This window comes from Ambystoma mexicanum, chromosome 8 (assembly GCF_040938575.1).
Source record: "Ambystoma mexicanum isolate Mex_15411 chromosome 8, UKY_AmexF1_1, whole genome shotgun sequence".
NCBI classification, from domain to species: Eukaryota; Metazoa; Chordata; class Amphibia; order Caudata; family Ambystomatidae; genus Ambystoma; species Ambystoma mexicanum.
Genome location: NC_090929.1, coordinates 456,067,657 through 456,094,186, shown reverse-complemented (window position 1 = coordinate 456,094,186; position 26,530 = coordinate 456,067,657). Strand labels below are relative to the sequence as shown.

At 46.6% G+C, this 26,530-nt stretch overlaps 1 protein-coding gene across 4 annotated transcripts in view; it reads left to right on the top strand.

Moving 5' to 3' along the window:
* Positions 1 to 26,530, top strand: part of NOC2L (NOC2 like nucleolar associated transcriptional repressor) — a 516,885-nt gene that overhangs the window by 441,340 nt on the left and 49,015 nt on the right. For all 4 annotated transcript variants that reach the window (XM_069610057.1, XM_069610058.1, XM_069610060.1 and 1 more), the window contains 2 exons: positions 607 to 720; positions 9,678 to 9,813. In XM_069610057.1, coding sequence (XP_069466158.1) covers positions 607 to 720; positions 9,678 to 9,813 — 250 coding nt within the window. The remainder of the gene's footprint in view (positions 1 to 606; positions 721 to 9,677; positions 9,814 to 26,530) is intronic.

Here is a 26,530-nt window from a genome sequence, read left to right as displayed (position 1 = left end):
AAAACGTGAGGCTGCCTAAGATGGGTGTTGAAGGGCTTAGATGGAGACTAGCCATAACAGTGTCACTGATCGTCTGTCCCTGCTTGCTGGTAGAGTTCCCAATGTAATGGAGTGTAGTTGTCAAATATGATGCAATTAACGGTCCCATGGGATTGACTAGAGGTCTGAGTTTCCATTCCAATGATGATCACAGGCATCTGCTAGGGATACAGAGTCTCTGGTGGAGGGGAATGTGGGAGAGGGGACAGGCTTGGGGAACCCATGTCCCCAGGGCATTGGTTCTCCCCCCCCTCCTTCAGGGCAAACAATGCCACATTGGTTGGTCACAGTAGACACTCTATGAATGCTATGGACTGCTACAAAAACATGGCCACTGGATTGTAGATATCAAGTTATGCAGTGTTTTTGAATTCTCTTTCGATATTGGGGAAAGATTTTCCTGGCTGGCATTTCTCAGCACCTCTGAAGCCTATGATTCATTATTGTATCCCATGGTGCTGCAACGCTTCCACTGAAAGGGAAGACAGTGATGGTAGTTTCTGCAGTTCTGTTGACCCCGTTTAGTGTGAATAATCTTTACTTATGTTTTGTATGCGTTTCCCTCAGGAACGTTGGGAGAAGAAGCTCAAAGAAGAGGGAACACCACTGGCCAAGTACTACAGCCACTGGAAGAAGCTGCGGGACAAAGAGATTCAACTGGAAATCAGTGGCAAGGAGCGGGTAAGGATAAAGAGAATGGGTGTAGTCCAGGGGTCCCCAACCCTTTGTGCACAAAAATGTGTATATCAAATGAAATGGTGAGCATCATCCATTCAGTCAGCGGAACATATTGGCACTCAGCACAAACATGATTGCAACACAAATTAGAACTTAAGTTACATTTTCAGTTATCTCGACTATGTGCAATTCTGGTCAAGGACATTTGCAAGGCCTTTAACTTCATCTGACATTGAGTGGTGGTTTAGAGGAAATGTTGAGGAAATTGGGTGGTCAGTAGGCCGTTTTTAGAAGAATAGCACCAGTCAAGTTGTTCAACAATATAGTTGAACTAAATAAACATTAAAATGGGCTTCAGGTTCTCGAGCAAAATATTTTAAAGAAATGTAGTGCAAATGTTTGGACAGTAATATTGGTCAAAAATGGAAGAAATGTAGTGCAAATGTTTGGACAGTAATATTGGTCAAAAATGGAGAACCGATTTTCAGGTGTACTTTGGGGTTCTATTTGGCGATATCTCGGTATCTTTAATGGCAAATGGTGCATTCCTAATCATACAAGACCAGTAATACTGTTCCTCAGTCATCATTACTGTATTGTGGACTGTTTTTTCTCCAGGAATGTTATGAGATTTTGCATTTGATTGAACAGAGTGATTACTATTCTCTTGAGCACATTTTCCACAAAGATGTCCTACAGCCAGAGGGGCTGGTTGGGGATGTTTAAGATCGACAAGGAGGCATTGGAAAAAATTACCAATTCACAAGAAAATAAATGATGAAAGCAAAAATGAAGGCCTTCAGGAAAGGGGTGAAACTTTTTAGCTGGTTTTTAAATGAATATAGAGATGAGGAGGTAGTCTCATTTTTATTTGAGCATAGTCTTCTCACAGGTGCTTGGGTGAATCATTATAAGAAGACAGCTGAAAGGGCATTGTTAAGGATTAAAGGGCTTTTAAAGATTTCATTTCAGGTTTGGGGCATTCAGTTTGGACAGGTGCCTGGAGGGTATATAAGGCAAAGGTCTGGTAAATGATTTTTGATGGCAGTGAAATCTGGGGTGATTCGATTTGTCATGTCCTTCAGGGGTTGCAAAATAAACTTCAGTGCCAAACAGCAGGTCTTCCTCCAGTTACTTCTGGTAGCTCCTTATGTGCTGAATTGGGGGGTTTTCAGTTTGAAGGTATCTGCGCAGTTAAAATTTGCAACTTATTTTTTTTAAGCTGGTATTTTCTGCTAATCATAAAGTTAATTTCAGTGTAAGCACACAGCCTCCCTGGTAAAGAAAAATACTTATGGTACGGAGCGAGGGACAGAGTTTTAAGGCACTGTCCATTTTGATGGAGGGTGCAATATAACTGAGTTTGGCACATTAAGTCAATTCAAAATAGCTCTTTAAAGCAAGAGGTTGTCCGATGGGGAGAGAGGAAGATGTCCGAAATATATATTAGCAGCCCTCTTTATTTTTATATGCAGACTTACGTACACACATAAAACGGCAAGGAGAAATCTGTGAAATAAACTCCCCAGAATGCAGCAGGGTGATGCTAAGGGTACGTTTCAATGTACCCACCCTTCAATAAATGGTTGTGCTGGACGAAGCACAAAGTGTGCCTGCAAAATGGGAGTCGAAGATTTGATTCTTTTTCTGTTACTTTGTCGTTGTTTCTCTGTTTTGCGTAAGCGTAGACATGCATTGTAGCTGGTTATATAATGAATTGCAATTATCAGATTGATGGGTATATAGCTTGTATGAGTATGTTAAAGCTGCTTTTTTAATTTTGGGTGAATTTTATCAAATATGATACATGTTTTAAATGTTGCTAACAATGGCGAAATATGATTAAATCAATAGTGATGAGTAATACTGATCATTACATGGTAGGCTTTACAGACCACTTCACTGGGGCTTTAGAGGTTACCACCTGAGAATTGTTTTGGAATGCAATGGCAAATAGTGCATTTTTAAGCATTTGGGGCCTGTTACATTGGTGAAATAGTGGTAAGGAATGCAAATAATATTGTTCTGAAGTATTTGGAGCCCCTTTTCTCTACTTAAAAGGGATTTTGCACAAACCTTAGTGGCAAACATTTGTCAAAACATAGAGCATTTGACAACCATTTAATAGGGGGTGTGCTGTTAACTAGGTATTTGGATTGATTATTTGGCCTGTTAATTTAAACTTATTTTCAGTAACTTAATTGAATACAGGGCAAATTATAAAAAACGTGGCAGGCGTTTGCCATATCTGTCCATTGGTGCAGAGTATGAAACGATATCAATGTTTCCACTAGGACACTATGTACACATGTAGCTGACGCAAAAAGTAATATTTCTGATAAATATAATGCATGGTGGCATCAAACACAAACCTCACTTGTACAAAAAGCAAGCAGTGCATGCTAAATATGTAATGGAAAGCTGGGTATGCATGCCACGTTGTCCATTATGCTCCTACTAGCTGTACAAAGGAACAGAATGCGACAATTTTCTCTAGTACACAAACATGGGACCATGGTTCAATTATTTTACTCATTGATGCTTTTGTCAACTGGGTAAAGTATCTGAAGATGACTGTTTAAACAATGACATTGCTGTAATAAGTAAGGACATTTACTGAAAAATGTGAAGGATGGCAACAAAAGAACATTGTGCATCTAAAAAATGTGCAAACTGGAGCCACAGCAGGATCAATGGCCAACATTCTAGCACAGTCCAGGACTGTGTCCTGGCTATACTGCTACTGCGGTCTCGTCCCTTCTATGCCTCCTTTTAGGCCTCCACACCATGGCCCAGAGCAGATAGCGAGCGACAAAGTAGAGTACCACGAGCAACATGTTTCTGGGCTACGTGTTGGGGGTATCGCTGTAACAGTCAAACGACCCAATGTACCATGTCCAAAGCGTACATTTTGTAGGGTCGGAAGCGTGGCCAAGTCAATGGATGTTCCTCCACCAAGGACACTTAACCTCAAGGGTTTGCAGAAGTGGAAATGGATGGTATTTGTCAAGGGGGGCATGGGAATAACACAGACACAAAGGCCAGAGGGCCTCTTTCCTTCAAGAGCAAACTAAACATTAAAAAATTGTGGGCATGGGTTGTAGAGGTCTGGCTGCTCCAGGGTATCCTACGGGGTCCACAGGTGGGGTTGTTGAGCTTTCACTGTTAGAAAGTCTCCTGGTGCAGATTTTCTAGGTGGAGGTCCTGAATTGCCACCTTAGTCTCTTCCCTAACATAGATTGCAAAGAGATCTAGAAAATACCAGGTTCCACGGGAAAATCTTGCAATGCATACAATTCCTTTCCAGCTGTTCGTGGCTTGTTACCAAACTCCCTTTGTAGTCTCTGATGTTTGTCTTGTTTTAGGAATGAGATATCTGGCTCAACGGAATGCAGCTGTAGCTGAGGCAAGTTTTAATGTGGGTTTTTGTCACATTTATCGGATCGCCAGAAACAAGTGAGGTTTGGAGGGTTTACCTCAGACCCTGCACCTCAAGAATGCGGTGTACCTCAGAAGACATTACTGTCCCATTTGTTTAATTTGTACCTGCAGCCGCTGATGGATATTCTGAGGAGACATAAAGTCAGCACCAGTTGTATGCTGACCACATGCAGGTCCTTTCACGGAGTTGGGCAGTGCTTAGATAACATCAGCAAATTGATGTGCTCGTACTGGCTGCAACTTAATCCTATGAAAACTAAAGTGGCATTGTTCAGACCAAAACATCTCCTTAGAGTTGATAGGCACCCTCGCCCACTGTGTTTTTGGCTTCCAATCTTAATTTTGCCACCTAGATTTAAAATCCTGGTTGTATTTGGCAAGACAATTTGGGCTGTAAAAAGAAGATGGGGTGGGGGGTGCAGTATGTATTTGATTCACTGCGTTTACTGTGGAATGCCATCCCATTTCTTCCATCTGAAGATCATGCCTCTGTAGTAGGAGCCCCGGTTAATTCTCAGATTATTGCAACAGTCTATTGGCAGGTATCCTGCATAAGCATCTGTTTCGGTTGCAGAGGGCACAAAATGCTGCCTTTTAGACAGGTCCTTGGAGTCGGTCAATATTCCCCATTCTCAGAACTAAACTGTTCCCTTAACTGGTTGTCAGTGGAGTACAGAATCAGTTTTAAGATTCAGTACCTCTACAAATGCCTTAAACTGGTGCCATCGTACTTGGCAGAAAAAGTGATCAGATCAAAGGTAGGCAGTGTATGGCCCCATGTTATGGAACAGTCTTGCCTGGGAAATTATCTTTTTACATAAATTGAGCTGAGTGTATGAGGTGGGTAGATATGCTCATGTCTAAAGATTAGCAAACAAGGTCTTTTTTCAGTATCAACTGCGCCTAGATGCGGTTAAGTCAGTTCAGTGCACTTTACAAATACTCCAATCCCTCCCAACCTCGATCAATCCTAGAAGGTATCACTGCGCAGACTTGTATTGTGAGGATTCAATATTCAAAGTATTGAACATGAGATTTGCTATTATCTACCAAACTGTGCATGTGAAGCAAAAAAATACTTCAATAATATATCGTACAAACAGCTTGTATTTCAATGAATATCCCTAGCATTATCAGGACAAAAGTGGGAATTGATTTTAATAGAATACACCAATTTGGTTAGTAGGTATTGAGAATATGTAGACCAATGGTTGGATTTGTACCAATAGGACACTGACTCGTGTTTGAAAATGTTGAGATTCAATCTCCTGCTGTGAAAGATTTTAGGAATGGGATCCGAAAATAACCTTATTTAAGAATAATAAATCATAATTATTGGGGCATAGCCCCATTTTATATAATAAGGGTATAATAAGGGATTGGGTTGATGTGTATATTCTGATACGGTAAATTGATTAATATGTTTAGAAGGAAACTAGATTGCGGAAAAAATTACTTGCCTATAGCGATGGTGATCACAACAAATGATCATTGCTTAAAAATTAAGTACGAGATCCAGATTCAACCTAATTGCCAAAATAAATATGAACCAATGTAAGGGAAAGCCCTGTGGTCTGATTATATGGCCAGATAGATATATTAATATAATAGTATATTAAATTCTAACCTTTTAGCCCCACGCATTTTCTAGAGGTTGATCTACCATCATTCAATTTCTTTTTTAAAATGTCAAAGCCCCGGCGAGTGCACACCCACTGTGCCGATTGTCGAATTCCTCGCACCCTCTCTGGTGGGAACTCTCTTGACCTCGTCTTTCTCTCTTTCACTCTCTTCCTCTGACCTCTCTCTCTCTGATCGCACCATTGAGTGATCAGAGCAAGGGGCGGGGGGGGTCAATGGCGAGGTTAGAGGAGAGTGAATTAGAAAGAAAGAGGTCAAGAGAGTTCCCACCAGAGAGGGTAGGCTAGTCATAAAGGCAGTAGAGGGTTATCAATAGGAAGCGACGTAAGGAGAAGGGTCAGATTGGGGAAGAAGTTGAGGACCAGCATGTCGATGGAGAGCCAGAACAGCGAGTCGTAGTTGAATAGTGGCATATTCAAAAGAGAAAGAGTTGACGTCAGACGGGTTGAGGGACATTGTGGAGCGCTTCATTGATGAGGAACTCCACACAGCCACCCTTCCCAACAGGTCAGGTAGATGGGAAAAAGGTAGCAGTCATTGTGGAGAGCTAGTAGGGTAGCGGTCTTGAGGCGAAATCAAGGTTTATGTGACAGCAGGAAGTGAAAGTTGAGGGTGATAAGAGTCGAAGTGGTCTGTGATGTAGGAAGACTTGTTGCAGAAGGATTGTGCTTTCCATAGGCCAAGTGAAAGTGTGACAGGAGGTGGGGGGAGAGAAGCCCATATATACCGCAGGGGTTACATTACATATTGGGCTTCCTCTCCCAATCCCTGAGAGTTCCCCAGTCTGCCTTGGGCTAAAAGCAACTCTTTTCACAGGTCAGTGGTGTTACTCCCTCCCGATATTACTTGAGCAAAATATTTTTTGAAGAACGAGGAAGCCCAGGAAAAAGCTTTTCTTCCTATCCTCATGGAGATCCCTAATCTCCAAAGAAGTAAGTGTAGTGCTCCTGAAGAAATTCGCCATGTCGGAGTCCAGCGTTTCTAGGATTTCCTTTCTAATGAGTAGAATCTTACCTTGGCAAACCTAATCAGTCAGTTCATGCAACCAGATCCAATCCAATTGATGCCCAGATATGTAGTACCACCCCCCCCCCCCCCGACTGTTATGATCCCACGTAAATGTAAGAAATCCTCAATTACTCAAAAAGCAAACTGGCAGCATCAATCCCGGATATTACTGCTGCCTGGTTTTCAAACACCATTTATGACTAAGTCGGCGTAATGTCCAACTTCTATACTACCGTGAGCCTCAAGCCTCCTCCATAATCAATCTCTTCCAGGCTCTAAGCTGCACTGAATCTGCTCTTCTATTCTCGGTACCACATCTATGAGTGTCATTTAAACTCCCCACTATGCAAGGCTTCAGGCAGGCCAGCCTGCATGAGTTGTAAGACTTTGTAGAGTGACTGCAGATCAAGTTCATTGCTGGCAGGGAAATGATCCTTTTTCGAGTGAACTGGGGGTGGCTAATGGCGGCAAGCCCCTAATGGTCTTTCATCTCTTGCAGCCAATCCATTCAGCCCAGAATTAGGGAAGTTGTTTGCCATCTGGATAGGGATCGCAGGCACCATAAGGGCACTCCTACCTGGCTATTGCCGGCTGGTACCCGACCCTTGGGAAAATCATTTGTCCTAGACACGCCATTGCTGACCATAGAAAACCACTGAACTGATCATCCTAAAACTAAGGGCCCTGCCCTCAGAACTGTGCCCGTTTGTGGCATGTCTTGCTATCCGGCCACTTTGACACCGTCGTGTCAGCTATGCGACGCTGGTTGTGGCCCAGTGGCTTAAGTAGGAGAGTTTGCACCTGAAAGAGGTGTTGGTATTTTCCCCATTGATTTGCTTGTGCAGAGTTACACAATGTAGAGTCGATCGATATGGCGCTTACTCCACTAGCAGTGAACGTGCCACACCGATTCTTTCACGGTGCCCACTATGCCCTGGGTGGCTGGTGCCCACTTGTTAGGGCCCTGTGGTTTTTCTCGTGCGGGCATCAGGCACGGTGGCGCCTGCTGTCTGTGCCATGCTACCTGTGCCCGTTTGAAGTTCACTGAGCCGCGGCACAGCATTGCCATGCGACAGTGCCCCTGCGGGCTTTCCAGCTGTGCCACGTTGGCTTTCTTCAGGGGCTCGTGCGAGGCTCAGATGCACGCACCCCGCACACGGCGCTGCCCCGGGGCTCTGCGGCAAGCCGCCTCATGCAGGCTAATCCGGCGTCTGTGCCGAGCTGCCGCTCACCTGTCTCCGCTCAAGTGTTCGAGAGGGAGCGCTGATGGATGGGGGCGGGGGGCGGTGGGGAGGGGGGTGCAGGCGGCGCTGATGGATGGGGGCTGTGCTTGAAGGTAAATAAGTCACAGCTATAAAACCGTGCCCCCTCCCCCAGATCCCACAGCGCGACTGCTAATTAGAGCAGTAAGCATTTTCCGAGGAGCTTCTAACAGCCCTTAATGATGGCGCGGTGGCAGCGCTCGTTAGCTCTTCATTAAGAGCTGCAGATTAACGGGGTCTCAGCTTTTCAATAACAGAGGGTAAAAAAATGGCAAATGAGGCCGCTGCCGTGGGGGTCTGGTACTCACGGAGGTTTCTGCATCGCTCGGCTCTGTTTTTGATCTCGTCCTTCGATGCTCGTTAAATCTCAACCAGTTCCCCGTCTCCCCTGCTATGGCTTGACCTCGGTGTGAGAAGTGTGGGGACATATTCAGCTGGCAAACAGCCTCATTTTTGCCAGAGGGGAGACCGCAGGTACGATTGGGCACAATTAAGCTTGTCCCCGTAAATGGTGACCAGACCATTATTTTGTCAGTTAAGTACATAACGAAATTAAACTTTACATTGACCAGGGTGGAAATGTTCCCTAAAATCCAGTGAAATGGGATGGTTAAACATGCATCAGAAATAGTCCAGCAGAGAGAAAAGGAGAACCATCCATGTTTAAGCCGTGAAACAAAGCCTTCAATATGTGGGCTCTAAAAAGTCCAAGTGGCACATTGGTTTAAAAAGCAGCCTTGGGTCTTGGTCCCAAAAGCCCTCCACCCCCAGTATGGATGGGTACATTACATGTGCATGGGTACTTTTGCTGCCCGTACACACACTTATTATTGATTTTTCTTATCCGAAAATTGTAAGATCTTCATAAATCCTACTCCAAACATAAGATTTTATAGTAATTCAATGTGTATTTGGGTGCCCCAAAAGTTCTTAGACATTTCGTATGAGTCCCAAAATTCCACTATTTTCTCCCAATTTCTTATAAGCTGCATATGATTGTTATAAGACATTTATGTATGGGTGGCTCTTAGAGAGAGGAATATATCATCCACAAATATGGTGGTCAGGGAAGGGAAAAAAATTGCACTGCTCCTCTGATGGAGGCAGTTTGAGGTCATGTGTGCCACTCCGGTTATGTCCAGGCTTTGCAGAGTGGGAGGAGGAAGTAGAAGATTGGGGAGTTCATATGCTCTGTGATAGGCAAGCATGGCGTACAAAGTTTTTATGCACTGTTTGTGATGGTACTGGAGGTGAAGGAGGAAGATGGGGGTGGAGAGGTGGGTGACTTCTTAGCCACTAATCCGTGTTGGCCATGCTGGGCCTACAGTGTCCTTAAGTGTGTCTGTGATCGCCAAGCTGTGGGTATTCAAGGATGGGTTTGAGGAGCAAGGGGATTGGTGAGTTCTTACACGCTAGCACTGTGGTGTCCAGGCTGGGAGCATGCAGAGCTATTTTGTAATCTTCTCATGATGGCCAGGAAGTCGGTCGGTAAAATGTTGCGTTGAGGGGGTAGGTGTGCTCTTAATTACGCCCCCGCCCCTGGCCAGCCTAGCTGTGTGCAACATATTTTTGCTATTTAATAATACTTGTTGTTCATTACCCCATTAGATGGAAGACCTTAACCTCCCAGAAATCAAACGAAAGAAGTTGGGGGAGCAGAAGGAAGACGACAAGAGGGAGTTCAAGGATCTGTTTGATTCAGAGAGTGAATCAGAGGATGAGGATGGAGGATTTACTGTGAAAGGTAAGTGTGACGAATCAACTTCGGGGACACCAGTGGTCCAGGGATGAATATCTGTTTGTAAACCACAAATCAGCCCCACACCTCTAGTACACCAGAAGGGATCCAAACAGATTGGAAACAGAAGTAAATTATAAACCTCCTTGTCCAATTTTGGTAATGTGGACCGAGTGACAGGCTTATCTCTGCAAGGTCGCGGATCGTTGGTTAGTTGCAAACACAGCGAAAATACAATTATTACCCAATGATAAAAGGGACTGTACAGTCAAGTTGTATAAAAAAGCTCCACTTTATTATATTATTACAACAGACATTTCTAGCACAGTACAAAATGCAACCCACCCTGTAAAGAAGTACAGAGGACCGACAGTTTCAATAAGGGAAGGATATGCACTCTAGGTACAGACAGGAGGGTAGCCTGTAAAGTAAGCAATGGTAATGTTCAAGGATACTTAATCTCAGCACAAATGAAGCAAGGGTCGTTAAATGTCACACAGGGCCTTCGGAGAAGGACCTGGGGGACAGAACCACAACGTACCTTGTGCTTGTAGATGTTGGTGCTTAACAGGGTCAAGTCGGTTTCAGGGCGCTTTGCAGCTTCTGCGACAGAGCTCAAGATGAGAGACAGCTGTGGGTATCAGGTAGCAGGCAGTTCGGCGAGCAAGGCTGGACAGACTGCTTCAGGCTGGGCCTACACAGCGGCTTGTGTCAGGAATCGGTGGCTCTGTGCTGGTTGGTGGATCTAGAACGCTGGTCGAGGCGTCTCGGGTGGCTTTAGTGACTGCAGCATGACGACAGTCGGTGATGGAGACGGTCGCGGTTTGAGGCCTTGACTTCCTCGAAAATGTCCTTAAAAGATGGATGCTGGTTGATGCTTGTTGTGGCACTCCTCCTAGCTTCTTCACTGGGCTCGTGTCGTCCTTTAAGGCGGCCGGCCCATTGCTGAAGAGTGTTGCAGGCAACGGCCTAGTCCTTCTTTCGGTTCAGAGATTCTCTAGCACTTCCCACCTTGGAAGCTTGCTTGCAGAGCTTAGCAGGGCACGCTGTGTGCTGGCTGGGTACCGGTTCTGGAGCTGCTAGAGGGTCCTCTGGATTCACGATCTCCCTCTATTCCCTGGGAGATGTTTAAGGCCGAGATTGTGCATCCTGCTTGGCTTTCCTGGCCTTCCTTCACTGGCGAAAGCTGTAAAGCAGATTGTACCTTCAGCCAGGGTCCAAATTAGTCCTTGTTACTCCTTCTGAAGTCTTCATATCTGCTAAGAGGGGGGCTCAACCCTCTTTTAAAGCCAAATGGGCCCCAGTGACTGGTGCAGGCTAAGCCTACCTTAATGAACCAATCCTGGGTCCCCACCAACAATGTTTTGTTATGGATGAGGTCACAACCAGAGTGCTTTTCAACAGGAAATGCAAAGGGGTGAAAACATGTACTAAATCCTATCCATCTTTCTGTCTGTGATGGATCAAAGGGTCTCTGGTTAATTGAGCTCTCTGTGGTTCTGGTTCAAAGTGCAGGTCTTCCTTGAAGTTGTGGCGAGAACAGACGTTCTTTCTCCATCCAATCTCATACTTCTACACTCTGAAAGGGGGAGGTTTACCTACTGTAAACCGTTGTCCCAGACATGACCGTTCACTGCCCTTGATAGTAAGGGGCGGGAGCTGACTTCAGGCTGACATAGATGCATATCAGAAAGGTGTTGGGTTTCCTGTCCCCTTTGTCAGCTATGCGACCAGGCCTCTCGCAGGCCTGCTTCAATTAAATCAACAGTATGCACCACCACCATCAGGGCGGACAAAGGATAGGACGAATCCATGGACCATTTGTCAGTTAATGAGGCTGGCCATGGCAGAAGGAAGGTTTTGCCTTCCCCCTTCTTGAGATGCTTTGAAGAACCGGTGGCTGTCACATTCCAGCTGAACATGACAGGAGGACTGTGCCTGTAGGCCGTGTACCCCCAGAGTATACTTGACTGTTTGTTGTGCGGCGAGCATAGGAAAATGTATGCGGATTAGCCCCACACATTTTCCAGACGTTGAGCTCTCATCATTAAATTTCATTACAAAACTTCAAAAAAGTCCAGGCGAGCCAAACTCCCTGTGCGGATGGTCGAATTCCTTACAGTAAGCAGCAAAGGATTGTAGTCCAGGAGGGAGAAGGTGGAGCTGCATTAGGGTTAGAGGGGGAGGAGCTTGATTTCGGGTCTGGTTGGGGGGGTGTATGTAGATTGAATCGGGGGAGTGGGTGAGTTAGTGGGGGAATGAACTTGCATTTGGGTGGGGAAGGTGCAGGATAAACTCTGAACTTTGAGAGAATGGGCTTGGGAGCTTATCCTCGATGGAACAGACAGTTCATATCTGGTGGACGAGAGGCTGCATTATGGGGAGTGGAATGGGCGGGGGAGCAGGGCAGCTGTTTCGCCATGGAGGAAGCACGAGAGTGGCCACACCATTGAGGGGGGGGGGGGCTGGGAAAGCAACTGCTCGATGGAGGTTAGGAGTGAGAAGCAGAGTGACTGCAACTCAACTAGGGCGTGGGTCTGCAGATTGTGGATGCACCAACTATGACCATGTAACCCCAATACTAATCTCATTGCCATTGACTTCAGTAGACCCGCTCCATTTCTTTGACTACATTCCTAACTCTCAAAAGGAAATGTCACTGCTGCTTAATTTTTCTGGGTGTATTTCACCCAAATGCTCGGTGCTGCCTTCTAGAGTGTGCTGCCGAAAGGCACCCATCTGTCTACTTTTTCTGAATTGTAGAGTTGCCCCCAAGTGATCTGCATTAGGTTTGGTTCCAGTTTGCAAATTATGGATACTATTTTGCTTCACTTATCCAGCCCAAGCCCGGGCATCCCCTCCTCAATATAGGCTCTACGATTCGAAATGTAACCTGCTTGGTGACTCTTGATCCACGTTCAGTTGCGTATTGTCTGTTGGAAATTGTAGTTGTTTACAAAGGAAACACTCCAGCCTGGTGATTTTAGTATCTCCCTGTGCCTGGGAAATGTGGGACAGACTGCTTTCATGCTGCATGGCCAAGATTGGGACCTGTTTGCTGCTGTTTTGAAACAATACAACATTCACATTTGTTCTTTTAAATTAAAACCAGTCCTACCTTTTCCATAAATAATTTATTTCGTAACCTGAGCTGGTGGTCCCTGAGAATCAACCTGTTGGGCTCTGTTTCAACAACACTGGCCACAATTAACACATCAGACTCATCCTTGATAGGCTGGGGCGCTCATCTGTAAGACTGATCGGTGAACGACCTGTGAAATGCCCAAAACACATAAGTTTGGTGGAATAGAGAGCGATCAGGCTTGCCCTGGTCTCCTTCCTCCCTTCAGTATGGGGCAAAACTGTTCTGGTTCTGACTACAACACATTGGCTGTGCACTACCTCAACAAACAAGGTGGTGTGGGCTACTTGCCTCTGTGTAGAGAAGCAATTTGACTGCGGTTCTGATTGCAGGAGAACAGCGGATCTCTGGCGGCAGCTCATCGGGCCGGGAAGGAAAAAGTAATTGCGGATGCCTTGAGCAGAGTGAGTTTAACCTCCCACGACTGTTGGCTCAGTCAGGAAGTTCTGGACGTGGTTTTCTCCCATTTGTGGATTCATCAGGTGGATCGCTTCACTTCCAGGGCAAACAGGAAGTGCAAATAGTTCTGTTCCAGGGAATTTTTTGGACAGGGAGCTCAGAGATGCATGGACAAATGAGTGGACTTTTGACTTGCTCTGTGCATGCCCGCTGATCCCTGTCATTCCACTGGTTCTCGGGAGTTTGCACTTGTTCGGGCCCACAATGATCTTGGTCACTCTGGCCCGACCCGGACAACCAGGGAACCCAGTGTTGCTGGCCATGCCCATCAGCCCTCCCTGGTGACTTCCACAGAGCGAGGATCTGCTGTCTTATTTGGGAGGACAAGTCCTCCTTCAGCAGCCTTAACCTTCATGCCTGGTTGCTGAAAGGTTGAGGAGCAACGCGTGAGCTCACAGAAGAACGCCCCACACCCTCTCATAGCCCTAGAGTGCTAGCTTGACCATTGCTTTGATTTGTGGGAAAAAAAATCTGCACTTGCTTGTATTAGTAGTACCTCACTCTGAAACGCGCTTCTGCTGGGTTTAACCTCTGCATCTCAAGGTACTTCCATTCGGACTGAATTCAGCGTTGAGGGTTTTCACCAGGGTGATGTATTCTTTCATGTCACATCTTTGTCTACAGGGGATCCACATCTACCCATATCTAGACTACTGGCTGATCCATGGATCCACACCCTCATGAGTGAAGGAATCTGTGGGAAGGTCTTAGGCCAAACTGCACTGTGTTGCTTGAAGTTGAGGTCTGTGCGTTGATGGTTTGTGCTGAGTTGCTGGAACTGTAGAAGATTGTTGAGGCATATCTGCAACTGTCCGTTGCTTGCCACCATTGCCCCTTGCCATCACACACTGCGCCTCACGCCTCATAGAAAACAAGTTAAGCCCAACATACTCCCATGTACCGCCGGCAGTCACTTATTGTTTCACTATTTCTGCAGCCTGCCGCATGTTCGCGCCATAGTCACCTGCCATGCCTAACCCATTTTCTCCATCCTGCTGTTACTCCCGATTGTTCAGAGACCTAGCACCATAATTCACATAGTTTCACCAACGATGCCCCCCCCTTAGAACCACCCACATCCAAGTCTGTGCATGCAAACCTCCTGACCTCCCACCGTGCGTACAAGCATTCGGACAACATCGAAATTCTGCCAAACCCCACCATAACAAGCTTCCGCCCCTCTGTACCTTCAAGGAACTATCAGCGTCTTACTTGGGGATGCCCATGAGTCTTCTATGAGCCCTGCGCACCTCCACACAGTTCCCACTGCCCGCCTTACAAAGCCGTGCCTAAACCACTCGCTCCAAACCTACCTACAGACCACCAGGTACGCCAGCCCCCTACCACTGATTCTCATGCCCCAGCTTCTCATGCCATGGCCGATCGGCCACACATCGCCATCCCTGCCTCATGTAAATGGTCCACTCCACCCAACGTGCTAGCCCACAGCTCTACCGCCCAGCTTCACCACACTCAAATGAATGCTCCAATCCACTCAAACCTCCTCAATCCCTCATCTCTGCAAGGAATGCCAGATTGTGCGCTTGCACCACCAGGAGCACACCCACACATCTCCCAGCCTCCATCTTATTCAGAAAAGCTCACCTGGGCGCTAGATGCAGCACCAAGCACCACCTCTCCTAAACACCAACCACGGGCCCCACTCTTAAATTGGCACCCAGTTCACCCACTCACTTACAAATAGCAACCACTTTATCTTCACGCCACCGTCCTAAACTCCCACCCCACTACCACATCAAGACCCGTGCCCGCAAAACTCAAAGCAACTGCTGCCGCCATTCCTACCTTAGAATCACCCCCTCAAACATCCCACCCACTCCAGGGTGCCCTCATTAATGCTAGGTCACCCCCAGCCCACGCCCTAGATATAAATTATCTCATCACTGCCCAAAACCAAGACGACCTAGCCATCAGAGACATGGCTCCACCAGGCTTCCAGCCTTGCACCATCTCTAGCCCTTCCACCAGGTTACACCATCATAAGGTGTGACAGGCCAGACTCCCGTGGGGGTGGCGTCGCCCTTATCTATAGGGAGTCCCTTCAAGTTAGACTCTGCAGCAACTCCACGGATGAACACTGTGAACACCTTGCACTAAAACTGACCACATCCCCAACGGACTCCATCACTTACATGTTCTCTACCAGCAACCAAGACATACAGTCTCTTTTGAGGAACATATCCACCTGCTAGGCAGCAAAATCAAATCCACAACCAGAGCCATAATCCTAGGTGACTTCAACCTGGGCCTACACAACCCATCTGACACAGCAGCCACCTCTGCAGAAAATGCACTTTTAGACCTTGGTTTCACACATTGCGTATCCTCTCCTACCTACGACAAAGGCGGAACCCTCGACTGAATAGCCGACCTGAACAGCCATGTCACATCACCTCCAACACCCTATGCCCATGGTTGGACCACTGCATCATCGGCTTCTCCTTCCCACCCCTTAAACAATCTATCGGCCCGCCATCTACACTCCTACCTTCTGTCCCGTAGCTCGAGACTGATCACCAAAGACTCCATCTCCGCATCACTCAAGCCCCTTACCTCAGTACCTCCGGAGGTAACCCACCCCCGACCCCCAAGCCCTAGCTGACCCAGAGTCTATCACCCTCACTAATGCCATCAACCCGGTTGACCCTCTCATCCCCAGAAAGGCTAAGCCCTCTTGCCACCTCAATCCCTGGTTCACCGCAGACCGTTAAACCTTGCCCAATAAGCAAAGACGAGCAGAAGCGCTTTGGAAAAAACAGCCCACAAAGCCGCTAAAACGGCCTTTAACAAAATCCCCAAACAATACAAGCCGGCTATCACAGCTGTAAAAGTCCAATTATATAACACTACAGTTGAGAATGCCAACTCAAACTGTATGGAATTGTTCAAAATCCTCAGAGAACTTGAGACATCCACTACAGCCCCAATCCCATTGACAAAGACGAAACGAGGTGCACAAAAATTCAAAATGCAATGCGGGAGAAAATCTCTCTACTACAGAAAGAAATTAAACAGAAACAGAGAAAAAAACAGCCACCCCATCCCCCCACACCCCTCCAAAGTACACCCGGCACCTGCCTTCAAATTCAGGCAATTATATAAGGCTGAACAGCCAAAATCCTAAATGACCCTAAAACCTCCAACTGTAAGGGTGACATTTGCCCAGCAGCTACTAAGACTGCTCAGAGCACCTGGTGGCATTCATCACCAAATGTATTCATGCTTCATTCGCCAACAAAACGAATGCAGTGAGCCTCGAGGAATCCTGGGTCTGCCCACTACTTAAACCATCACTGGACCCCGCAGCACCAAATAACTACCGCCCCATAATGACGTAGCCTTTCTCCCGGAAGATCTTAGACAGAGCAGCATACAACCAGATCCAAGCCCATCTCCAATATAACCGTATCCTAGGTATGAGGCAATTGGGCTTCTGTCCTGGCCATGGCACCGAAACGGCACTATTAGACCTCAAAATCTAACTCTGTTTCTTCAGAGGCGAGGGCAAACAATCAATCCTTCTCCTGGTACACCTATCGGCTGCGTTCGACCATGTAGACCACCCCACCCTATGTCATCACCTCAGCCAACTTCTCCCCTGATTCCACATCTCGGATAGCTTCCTTCTTGGAAGACGGAACCAAGAGTCTTCTCACACTGCCAGCGCCCCCCATCCCTATCCCCTGTTGGCCCCCAAGGTTCCTGTCTCCCCTTCCCCCTACAACATATTCACAAAACCTCTTTGACATCCTGGATGAAATCAGCATATCCTACACCAACTATGCTGATGACGCCCAAATCCTCCTCCCCTTGTCAGGCTGCTACAAAGAAGACACATGCTTAACAAAATCTATTCCACAATACAATCATGGATGGCAGCTAACTACCTATGTCTAAACGATGACAAGACTGAGATCCTACTGGCAGGCCCACATGCAATGCTACAGAAACTCTGTCCCCAATACACTGCCTTCACAATAGATGGACACCAGATCCCAGTATCAGCCGTAGTATAAACACTGGAGGTGTACATAGACTCTGTGCTCTTCCTCACCAAACAAGTTAATGTGATAACCGCCTCAGCAGCTTACACAGCCAAACTTATCATTGCAGCAAGACCATTCTTAACCATCGCCAAAGCAATGACGGTAGCAAAACTGGACTATTGTAATGCTCTCTTTGCAGGAACTTCAAAAAAGAACATTAATAAACTCCAAATAATCCCAAACAATGCCCTTCGAGCGTCCCTAAACATTCCAAGGAGAAACCCCATTTCAATCACCAGAAGAAAAGTGCATTGGCTCCCCATTAAAGAAAGGATCCTTTTCAAAAAGCTAACAATGGCTCACAAATGTTTGAGCAACTCAGCACCGCAATACCTAGCCCAGAAAATTGAGAGATCCAATAGACCAGTAAGGTCGATCTATTCCCACTGCCTCACCCTACCTAAAACCAAGAGCAAAAGGAGGAGGGTTGAGCTTCTCAATGATGGCAGCCAATCACTGGAACTCTTTCCCCACCGAACTAGGAGCTGAGAGCTCCTACTGGACATTCCACAAAGATCTAAAAACATGGCTTTTCACCCAACTGATAAGCACCCACTCTAGCCTTCTAGACTCTAAGCACTGTTTGCTGTCCATAATCTTCTATTCATGCTGTTCTATCCTTTAATGTGAAATTTACTATTTAGTTTGTTAAGATTATATCATGTAACTGGTCTCGCAACAGCGCCCTGGTGCCTCAGGGTTTGGGCGTGTTACAAATGTAAAATAAATATCAAGCATGTCTTTGCAAAAAAAACTTGATGTCTGGACCGGTGAGTGAGAAGTCCTTAAATCTATTCATAAGGAACTTGTCCCCTTAACCTGGCAAAGTCTTTTGGCCTATCCAAGTGATGTGTGTGCTATACTGTTTCACTCTTGATCTTTGCTGTTTCCCGACCACACTACAGGTCAGTTGGGAATCCACAAGGAAACCTGTCTTGCCAATTTGTGTATCGAACAGTACCAGATTCTAGAAACTTCTCACCAACAGATGTGACCCTGCAAAATGTTCTGCAATGTTACTGTGCATAGCGTTCATTGTTTTAATATGGTATGTGACTTATGAACCCTTTGGTACCTAGTTAAGACGGGCTCCTGGTGGTGACCCTATTCTGCCCAGGAGGGCTATATAATCATCAAATACAGGTGAACGGTTCAGTGCAACCAGCAATCCCCCCTTAATGCTCATTTTCAACTCACAGAATATACCACACCTGAATTGTAGAAATACTTATTTTTATGATTGGTAGCATTAATACATGTTACTTTGTTATTGTATAATGCAGAACACCAGATTATACAGATAGAGCAATAAAAATGGCAGAACACAACAAAAAGCAAGTTCAATTCCTCCCACATTGGTACATAGTCAACTTAGTACAAATTCTGCTGTCGAGACAAACACACACACCACAGGAGTCATCTCACAAACAATTGCAATAGGTACATATAATGAACAATACATATATACAGTGAAACCATTCGTAGCACTGCGATTTAAAAATGAATGTCAAGACCAGTGTTTCGGCCTTTTGTGGGGGCAATAATGAAGCCATGTTCTTGTAGGGGCCTTAGTCAGGACAGTGGAGACTGTGGAGTCTAGGTGTTCAGTGGATGCTGTGAAAATGAATGAGGCAGAATGAGGGGGGTGCTGGTAGATATTATTTGCTATATTTGTTACCTAGACTTCCTTTCTAAAGCTTGATGTCTTTGACATACTTAATATTAAAGGGTGTGTTTATAGAAATTAATTCAATCATGAACATGTTTGTGCTTGAAATTCAAATTAACCTGTACCTCCCAAAAACTACTGTCGAGCATTTGTCTTAAGCTCGGGCACATATTTGCTAGTGTTTGCCCTCAGGACTTCTTAGTTCCTTTGCCCAAGGCCGGCGTACCCTGGGTCTCCTCGGTAGAGACCTTGGACTCCAGCAGTTCATTATGGCTACTGTGCAAGTCAGTCTCAAACTTACCAAAATCCCCCCCCCCCACCATATCCACCAGTGTAGTAACTTTGCTGAAAATGTTGGGGGAGGGGTGACATGACTGCTAAATGAAAGGTGCCCCTGCTTAATGAGTGGGACAGAATGGTGTGCCACAAAGTTGGTGGTGAGGAGGAAGCAAACGCCCTTGTTCCCCACCCTAAAATTAAGCCCATGATATCCACAACTGCCAATACGATGCTCTTGTGCTCAGTAAGCTCAATTACTGCTCAAACTTACTTCCTGGTCACCCTTCTGCCCTTTCTCCCCCCTCTTAACAAATGTATTCATTTAGCTACCCATGCCTTCTACAACCTACCCCAATCCTCCCTTATCTCTGCACGCTGCCACCATACTATCCTGCCTTCTTAATCTCCTCGCCTGTGCCTCCTCTCGCTGCCATTCTTTCCCCTTACTTAGCCCACCCTATTGGAATACCCACATCAACAGTATCAACAGTATCAACACTATCCTATCTCTTGAATGCTTCGAGTGGACCCAGACTACATCTTTTGTTCTGTGAAGGTGCTCCGCAGGCCCTCCCAAACAAACTCAGTCCACCCTACATGGCCATCTGTATATATGTGACAATTTATTATATTGTAGAGCGAGGCCTAAACTGAAGTGCACTATCTATGCTGGTTTACTTGATAAGGTCCCAAATGTCTGTATCCCTTTACCTGTCCCCTATACAACCGGCTGCTCATCCCAGATACCCGTAAACTGTTGGACACGTTGTCCTTCAATAAATAAAAGTGCATCTCTTCCAGGCCAGCATTGGTCTTTTTGGGAATAGGAATTATGATGGAATGTTTTAACATTTAGCTTCATAATGAGATTGGCGCAGAGTGGGAGATCCAGCTTCTTCACAGTAGCCTGAGGATATGTTGAAAGATGTCGTGATTGTGATATCCTCTGCTTCAGTAATTTGTGTGAACTACAAGGGGGGGTTGGGGGCACCTGCTGATATTGCCTTATTTTCAAACAGCTCATATCTGGAGGCAGGTGTGATGGGCACAATGACTCGCCACCTGGAAACCTCGAGCTTCAGCTAGCAGTAACATTTTCATGGAGCACACCGATTACATGGAATTAGCTCCCCTCTTAGCTGTGCGTAGCACTATCGCGCCTCTTCAGGAAAGATCTCCCACCTCTGTGTAAAAGGTTCTCACTATTGAGGTCCACCATATTTGATGCTTTTAATACCCTTATGAAACGCCGGACTGAAGAGATCCAGAGCCTGTTGCTTAGCAGCCGTTCATTTTATTCTTTAGACTTGCATTGCTATTGGACAATGGTGCTTTACTACGCTTCGAACCTGACAATCAACCCCCCTACATTGTTCTATAGAGCCCAGTGTTTGCACCCTGAGTCTGCTCATCCACCTAATCCTACTTGTGTTGGGAAGCCTGCTGCTTTATGCATTTCTAAAATGTCTTCTATTGTGGGTCCCTTTCCCTAATAGTCTGTTCTGTTGACACCTGCCTGTGCCCTTTCCTTGCTTTATATCTCGGTTGGCTACTGCTCATCCTTTGAGCGTTTGTTACTTGCCCATTGCCGATAATGTATAGGAGTTGCATTTGTCTTTACTTCCTGTGCTTTGTACACTGCAGTTCAGTGCACTCCAGCCACATAATCTAGTCCAGTTCATATTCCGGTCTAATCCAGTGCACTCACGCCATCCTATCCGCTGCCTTACTGACCTGCCAATATTGATCTCAGTCCGGCATGTTATAATACCAGGCTTTTATATACCACCTTATTCTAGATCCCTCCTGCTTCTAAGCATTGTAACGAATTACCCAATGTAATGGTACTCCATTTATTGACCACAGAAGAATAAAGGGCTGAGTCGGCAATGCTGGAATTCGCACGTATGAAGTGCAGGCTTGCCATGTGTCAAAGAATCACTTAACCCATGAGCTACCTAAACGGGGTTGACCCTGGTATTATGCCCCCCCCCCACCCCCCTGCCCGTTCTCCAAGCACTGTCATGTAAACAAAAACAAAGCGAGATGACTCTGGCAACTAAGTGGATGGCCGGTGGCCGTTTGGCTCTAGAGCATTTGCACTGCTCGAGGACCTTTACTTCTGGCTCTTACTGGCGAGTCAAGATGGTCTCAAAACCGCAAGATCTGCTTCTTGCTCCTGTTCTATTCTGCCTGCTTCTGGATTGAACTTTTCACCCACAAGGGTAAGTGCTGGAATTGTTGGTCTTTGTATTATCGGAGTCGGTAGACGTATACGATGTTATCTTTCATTCAGCAGTACGTAATGTTTTTATATCACAAGTTGTGTACGAAGGTTGCAAAGGGAGTAGCTTTTTCCCTGGGATTCATTCTTTCTAGGTCCTTTAATGAACTGGGCTGCCCAGTACTGCAAGGGTTGAACGCGGCAGAAGTCTTCATCGTGGAGCTACAAGGAACCTCAAAACTGGCCAGCTCTTGAGACCAAATGATGTTGAGGACAAGGGGGCTTCTTTCCCATGCACTATGACCTATACTGTAGGTCAGAACACTTCACCTGTTGCCGCAGCTTGAATCCACTGAGCAGGTATGGCATGTGGGCAGTCTCCTGCAAGTTTCACTTGTCCTGTTTGTACATGGATAGTCTGTGTGGAAGATGCAGGCTCAACTGAGTAACATGAACAGATCATCGAAGTTGAGTTTAAAAAAGTGGAGACACTGTAAATATTACAGAACTGCCATCTTGGACACCCTCTTCCCCTTCTCTCCACTGGAACAATACTAGCCTGTATTGACAATGGTAATGCACTTATGGAATGGGAGTCCTTCGCAGAGTAAGGTCCTTCTGTGCCTGGGTGGAATGCAACACACCTAAACGCAGACAAGGTGTACGTGCTTCAAGACTGCCACGATGGTGAGCTGGCGCAGCATAAAAAAAACAAATACCTTTACCCACCTCTAATTTATTCGGTGGAGCAGCTGCCCAGCATCCGCCATTCCTTAGCTTCTTTGAGTGTTAAGTGTCAAATTAAGAAAACAAGTTTGCAAGATTAGAGTTTAAAATGTATGTGTGCACAGGTGCGGCTCTGGGAGCATGCGCTCCCCTGACTTCGCCCACCAGGGGCACTCCCCAGTTCTCTTTTCCGCATCAACGGGAGCGGACCACTTTCACCCGCGCTGCTGTTAGGCCTCCGGCCTTGTAATTCCTTGCGCCTTCCCTGGGATATTTTCTTTTTCCCTTTTCTACATAGTAATTATCAGAGTAATACTGTCCTCTGGTGCCACGCTCCTCCCGAGGGCATGTCGACAGTGAGTTTCAGCAGGTGTCCGACCTGAGAGGGGTTGCAGTCCCACGTCGGATCCTCACATGCTCTGCCTCCTGTGCCTTGGCCCTGACCACGGCTGTTCTGCGTGCGACTCACTGACCCTGTGCTCATTGAAGAACCGTTTAGCAAGGTGGAGGGAGCTGTTTGAAAGATCAGCACCAGAAGACATCAAGGCATATGTGAGGGGGAAGAACAGGCCTAAGGTAGGCGCCCTGTTCAACTCTGCACCCCGTGGGAGGGGCCTTCCTGGTCCTAAGACCAGAAAGGGGACTGAGGCTCCGAGAGCTACCAGTCGAGGGGGGGGGGTCCCACCGCTGAGGGGCCGCAAGGCTCTAGTACCAGGGATCTCCCCCAGAGGGGCTCTGCTCAAACACCTGGGTCGCTCCTGAGGGGCTGCCTATAAGCAGCATTAGCACTACCTGTGTCATGGGCGAGGTTACACCACCTCGCAGGTCTCTACCCGAGGTGCAAGGAAGGTCAGAGCCTTCGCTCTTAAGCATGCAGGCAGAGACGGTTCCCAGCTATCAGGCAGCAGGCACGTGGCGCAGGGCATGACATAATGGCCGCCCGGCCAGACAAAATTGCGCAATCGGAGCCTCCCCACACCGGCGTGCAGGCATGTGAACGCACGTAGAGATGGCACTAGACACCATCAGTTACCTGGTCCACATCATACCCAACCACATCCGCACAGGGGTGGTACACAGACCCCAGCTTAGGGTGACAAGGGGCGGTAAGAACACAGCAGGCACAGGTCCTGTTCCCATGCAGCCAGGCCCTTTACCAGAATGCAGGGATAGGTTATTTGAAAAGTTCCTCACCCTCATGAAGTTGCCTCAGATGGGCACGATCCTCAGAGGGGCAGTTCCCTCCGCAGCCTCCGGCACTGCCAGTCAGCTAAGGCTTTCTACAAGAGGCAGGTGGGTGTGGCAGAGTACCTGGGGATCCCGCAGCCCCAAATAGAACATCCTGAGGCGTGGGTCTTGACAGAGGTGTTGACCATCCACAAGAACTGGCATCCATCTACAAAACGATGTAGAATCCTTGGCCAAAAAGGGCTGGGTAAATCCACATTTGATGCAGCCTATGAATAAGTGCCTTGATGCCAAGTATAGGCAGGTGGAAGGGGGCGTGCTCATACTATCTATGCACCCCCAACCTCATTCCTCTGTTACAGCTGCGGCCTCCATTTACTCTAAACCGAATGCGAGATCTGTGGTGGCCCATGCCGCAGAAATTGCAGATATCCTAAATAATAATAATTTGGATCTATTGGCCATAACTGAGACCTGGCTTCACGAGGCTGCTGGACCAACACTAAGCAGTGCCCGATAAATACCAAATTCTCAGAGCTGACAGACTAAATGCCAGAGGCGGCGGACAAGCTATCATCTGCAAATCTACCCACCCCATCAGACTTGCCACCTCAGTCTCCTACTCATCTTGTGAAGTACTCGCAGCCAAAATGCCCCTCTCCAACAACCGCACGCTCTCAATCCACTTAATATATAGACCCCCCAGGGCCTCTAGGCACCTTTGAAGACGATTTAACTAGCCTAATTGCCAACAACACCAAAGACCACTCCCAAATCCTACTATTGGGAGACTTTAACCTCGGCTTTAATGAAATTGACAATAAACACGCTGAGTCAGTCACAGCCCTGCTCAAGGACCACGGCATTGATCAAAAAGTAATTTCACCCACCCACATCAAAGGAAGGAGCCTTGATTGGGTATCGGACTGAATTGCAACATCAGTATCACCGATATTGCTCCACAAACATGGACGGATCACTCTCTAATAACCTTCTCTGCCACTCTGGATCTCCTTAGCCTCAAAATCAACAACATGGTTCCCCCTCTCCGGACCAGAAGTAAGAAGGGCATGACTGCTGAAAAGCCATCTCAGGATTGGAAAGTAACAACCCGGACACCCTAGTAAACACTTTCAATGATGCTATGACCAAAGTATTAGACACAGCTGCTCCAGCCAAACTACGCAAAGCAAAACAGGAATCCCACTTAAATGCCTGGTTTACGCCCCACCTCAAATCTCTGAGACTACAGAAAAGAAAGCTCCAATCCATCTGGCGCCACTCACCCACTGAACACAACAAAAACAACCTAACTGAATTTGCCAAATCTTACAAAAAAGAAATTATCAAAACTAAAAAAAACACCTTTAATGACAGAATCACAAAAGCCAACACTAATACTAAAGAGCTCTTCGCCATCCTCCGCGAAATGGAATCCCCTATTCAACCAATAGACAATGCCCCTAAAAACAAAGCATGGTGCACAAACATACAAAACGCCCTTGCTAACAAAATTTCCTTGCTTCAATGTAAAATTGCTAAAAGAAAAGGCTGCACTGCCACCACCAGACCAACAAACACCCCAATCTCAGACGAGCAAGACTACTGCACCATTTAGATGATTCAAGCCCATATCCATAATTGACACAGAAAAAATACTCTCCCTCAAACCCTCAAATTGTACGGGTGACTCCTGCCCAGCACAATTAATAAAGGACGCAGCTAGGGATCTAGCTCCCTTCATTTCCAAACTCATAGACTCTTCCTTTAAATCCAACACGGTACCCACCAGCCTCAAAGAATCATGGGTCCTACCATTACTGAAAAAGCAAACCCTGGACCCCACTATCCCCATCATAGACCTATCACCACAGTGCCTTTTCTACTTAAAATCCTAGACAGAGCTCCCTACATCCAAATGCAGGATTACCTGGAAGCTAACCACTTGCTTGGCTCACGGCAATCTGGCTTCCGTCCACTTCATGGCACGGAAACAGCTCTGTTAGACCTCAAGACCCAAATTGAGGAACTTAAGGATAATGGGAAAACAGCTCTGCTCCTCTTACTGGACTTGTCGGCTGCCTTCGACTTGGTGGACCATGCAGTTTTATGCAACCACCTCGAATCGGCTGCCAACTTCACCGGAGATGCCATAGCCTGGCTTCAATCCTTCTTAGCAAATCGCACCATGCGAGTCTTCTCCTCTTCCGACTCAGCCAACCCTATCAAAATAACCTGTGGTTTCCCGCAAGGATCATGTGTCTCCCCCACCATGTACAATATCTTCACCAAGCCTTTGTTTGACAAGTTGGACAGACTGGGTGTCATCTACACGAACTACGCAGATGACACCCAGATCCTCATACCCCTTTCGGGTGACTACAAGACACACTAGGCCTTGGTGAACAAAATGTACACCCTCATTCAGGCATGGATGGCCTCACATGGCCTCTGCCTGAACGACGACAAAACGGAGCTACTAATCCTAGGTTCTGAAGCCAACATCCAAAAACTATGCCCAAACTACACATCCTTCAACATTGATGATAACCCTATCAAGGTGATGTCTGTGGTTAAAACCCTTGGATTCTATCTGGACTCCTCCCTCACTCTCAAGAAGCAGGTCAACTCCCTCGCCTCATCCACCACCTACACCTGCAAACTCATCCGCGCATCTAGACCATACCTTTCCAGTGCCAACTGCATCACATTAGCAAACGCCCTTATGTCTAGGCTAGACTACTGCAATGCCTTGTACTCTGGAAGCAATAAATACATCACAGACAAACTTCAAAGACTACAGAACAATGCCCTGAGAGCAGCACTAAATGTCCCCTTTAGAGAGCACATCACTAACTGCAGGAAAGAGGCTAACTGGCTAAAAATAACGGACAGAATTCTACTCAAAACAGCTTCCCTCACATCTAAATGCCTCAACAACTTAGCCCCCCCATATCTAATGGAAAAAA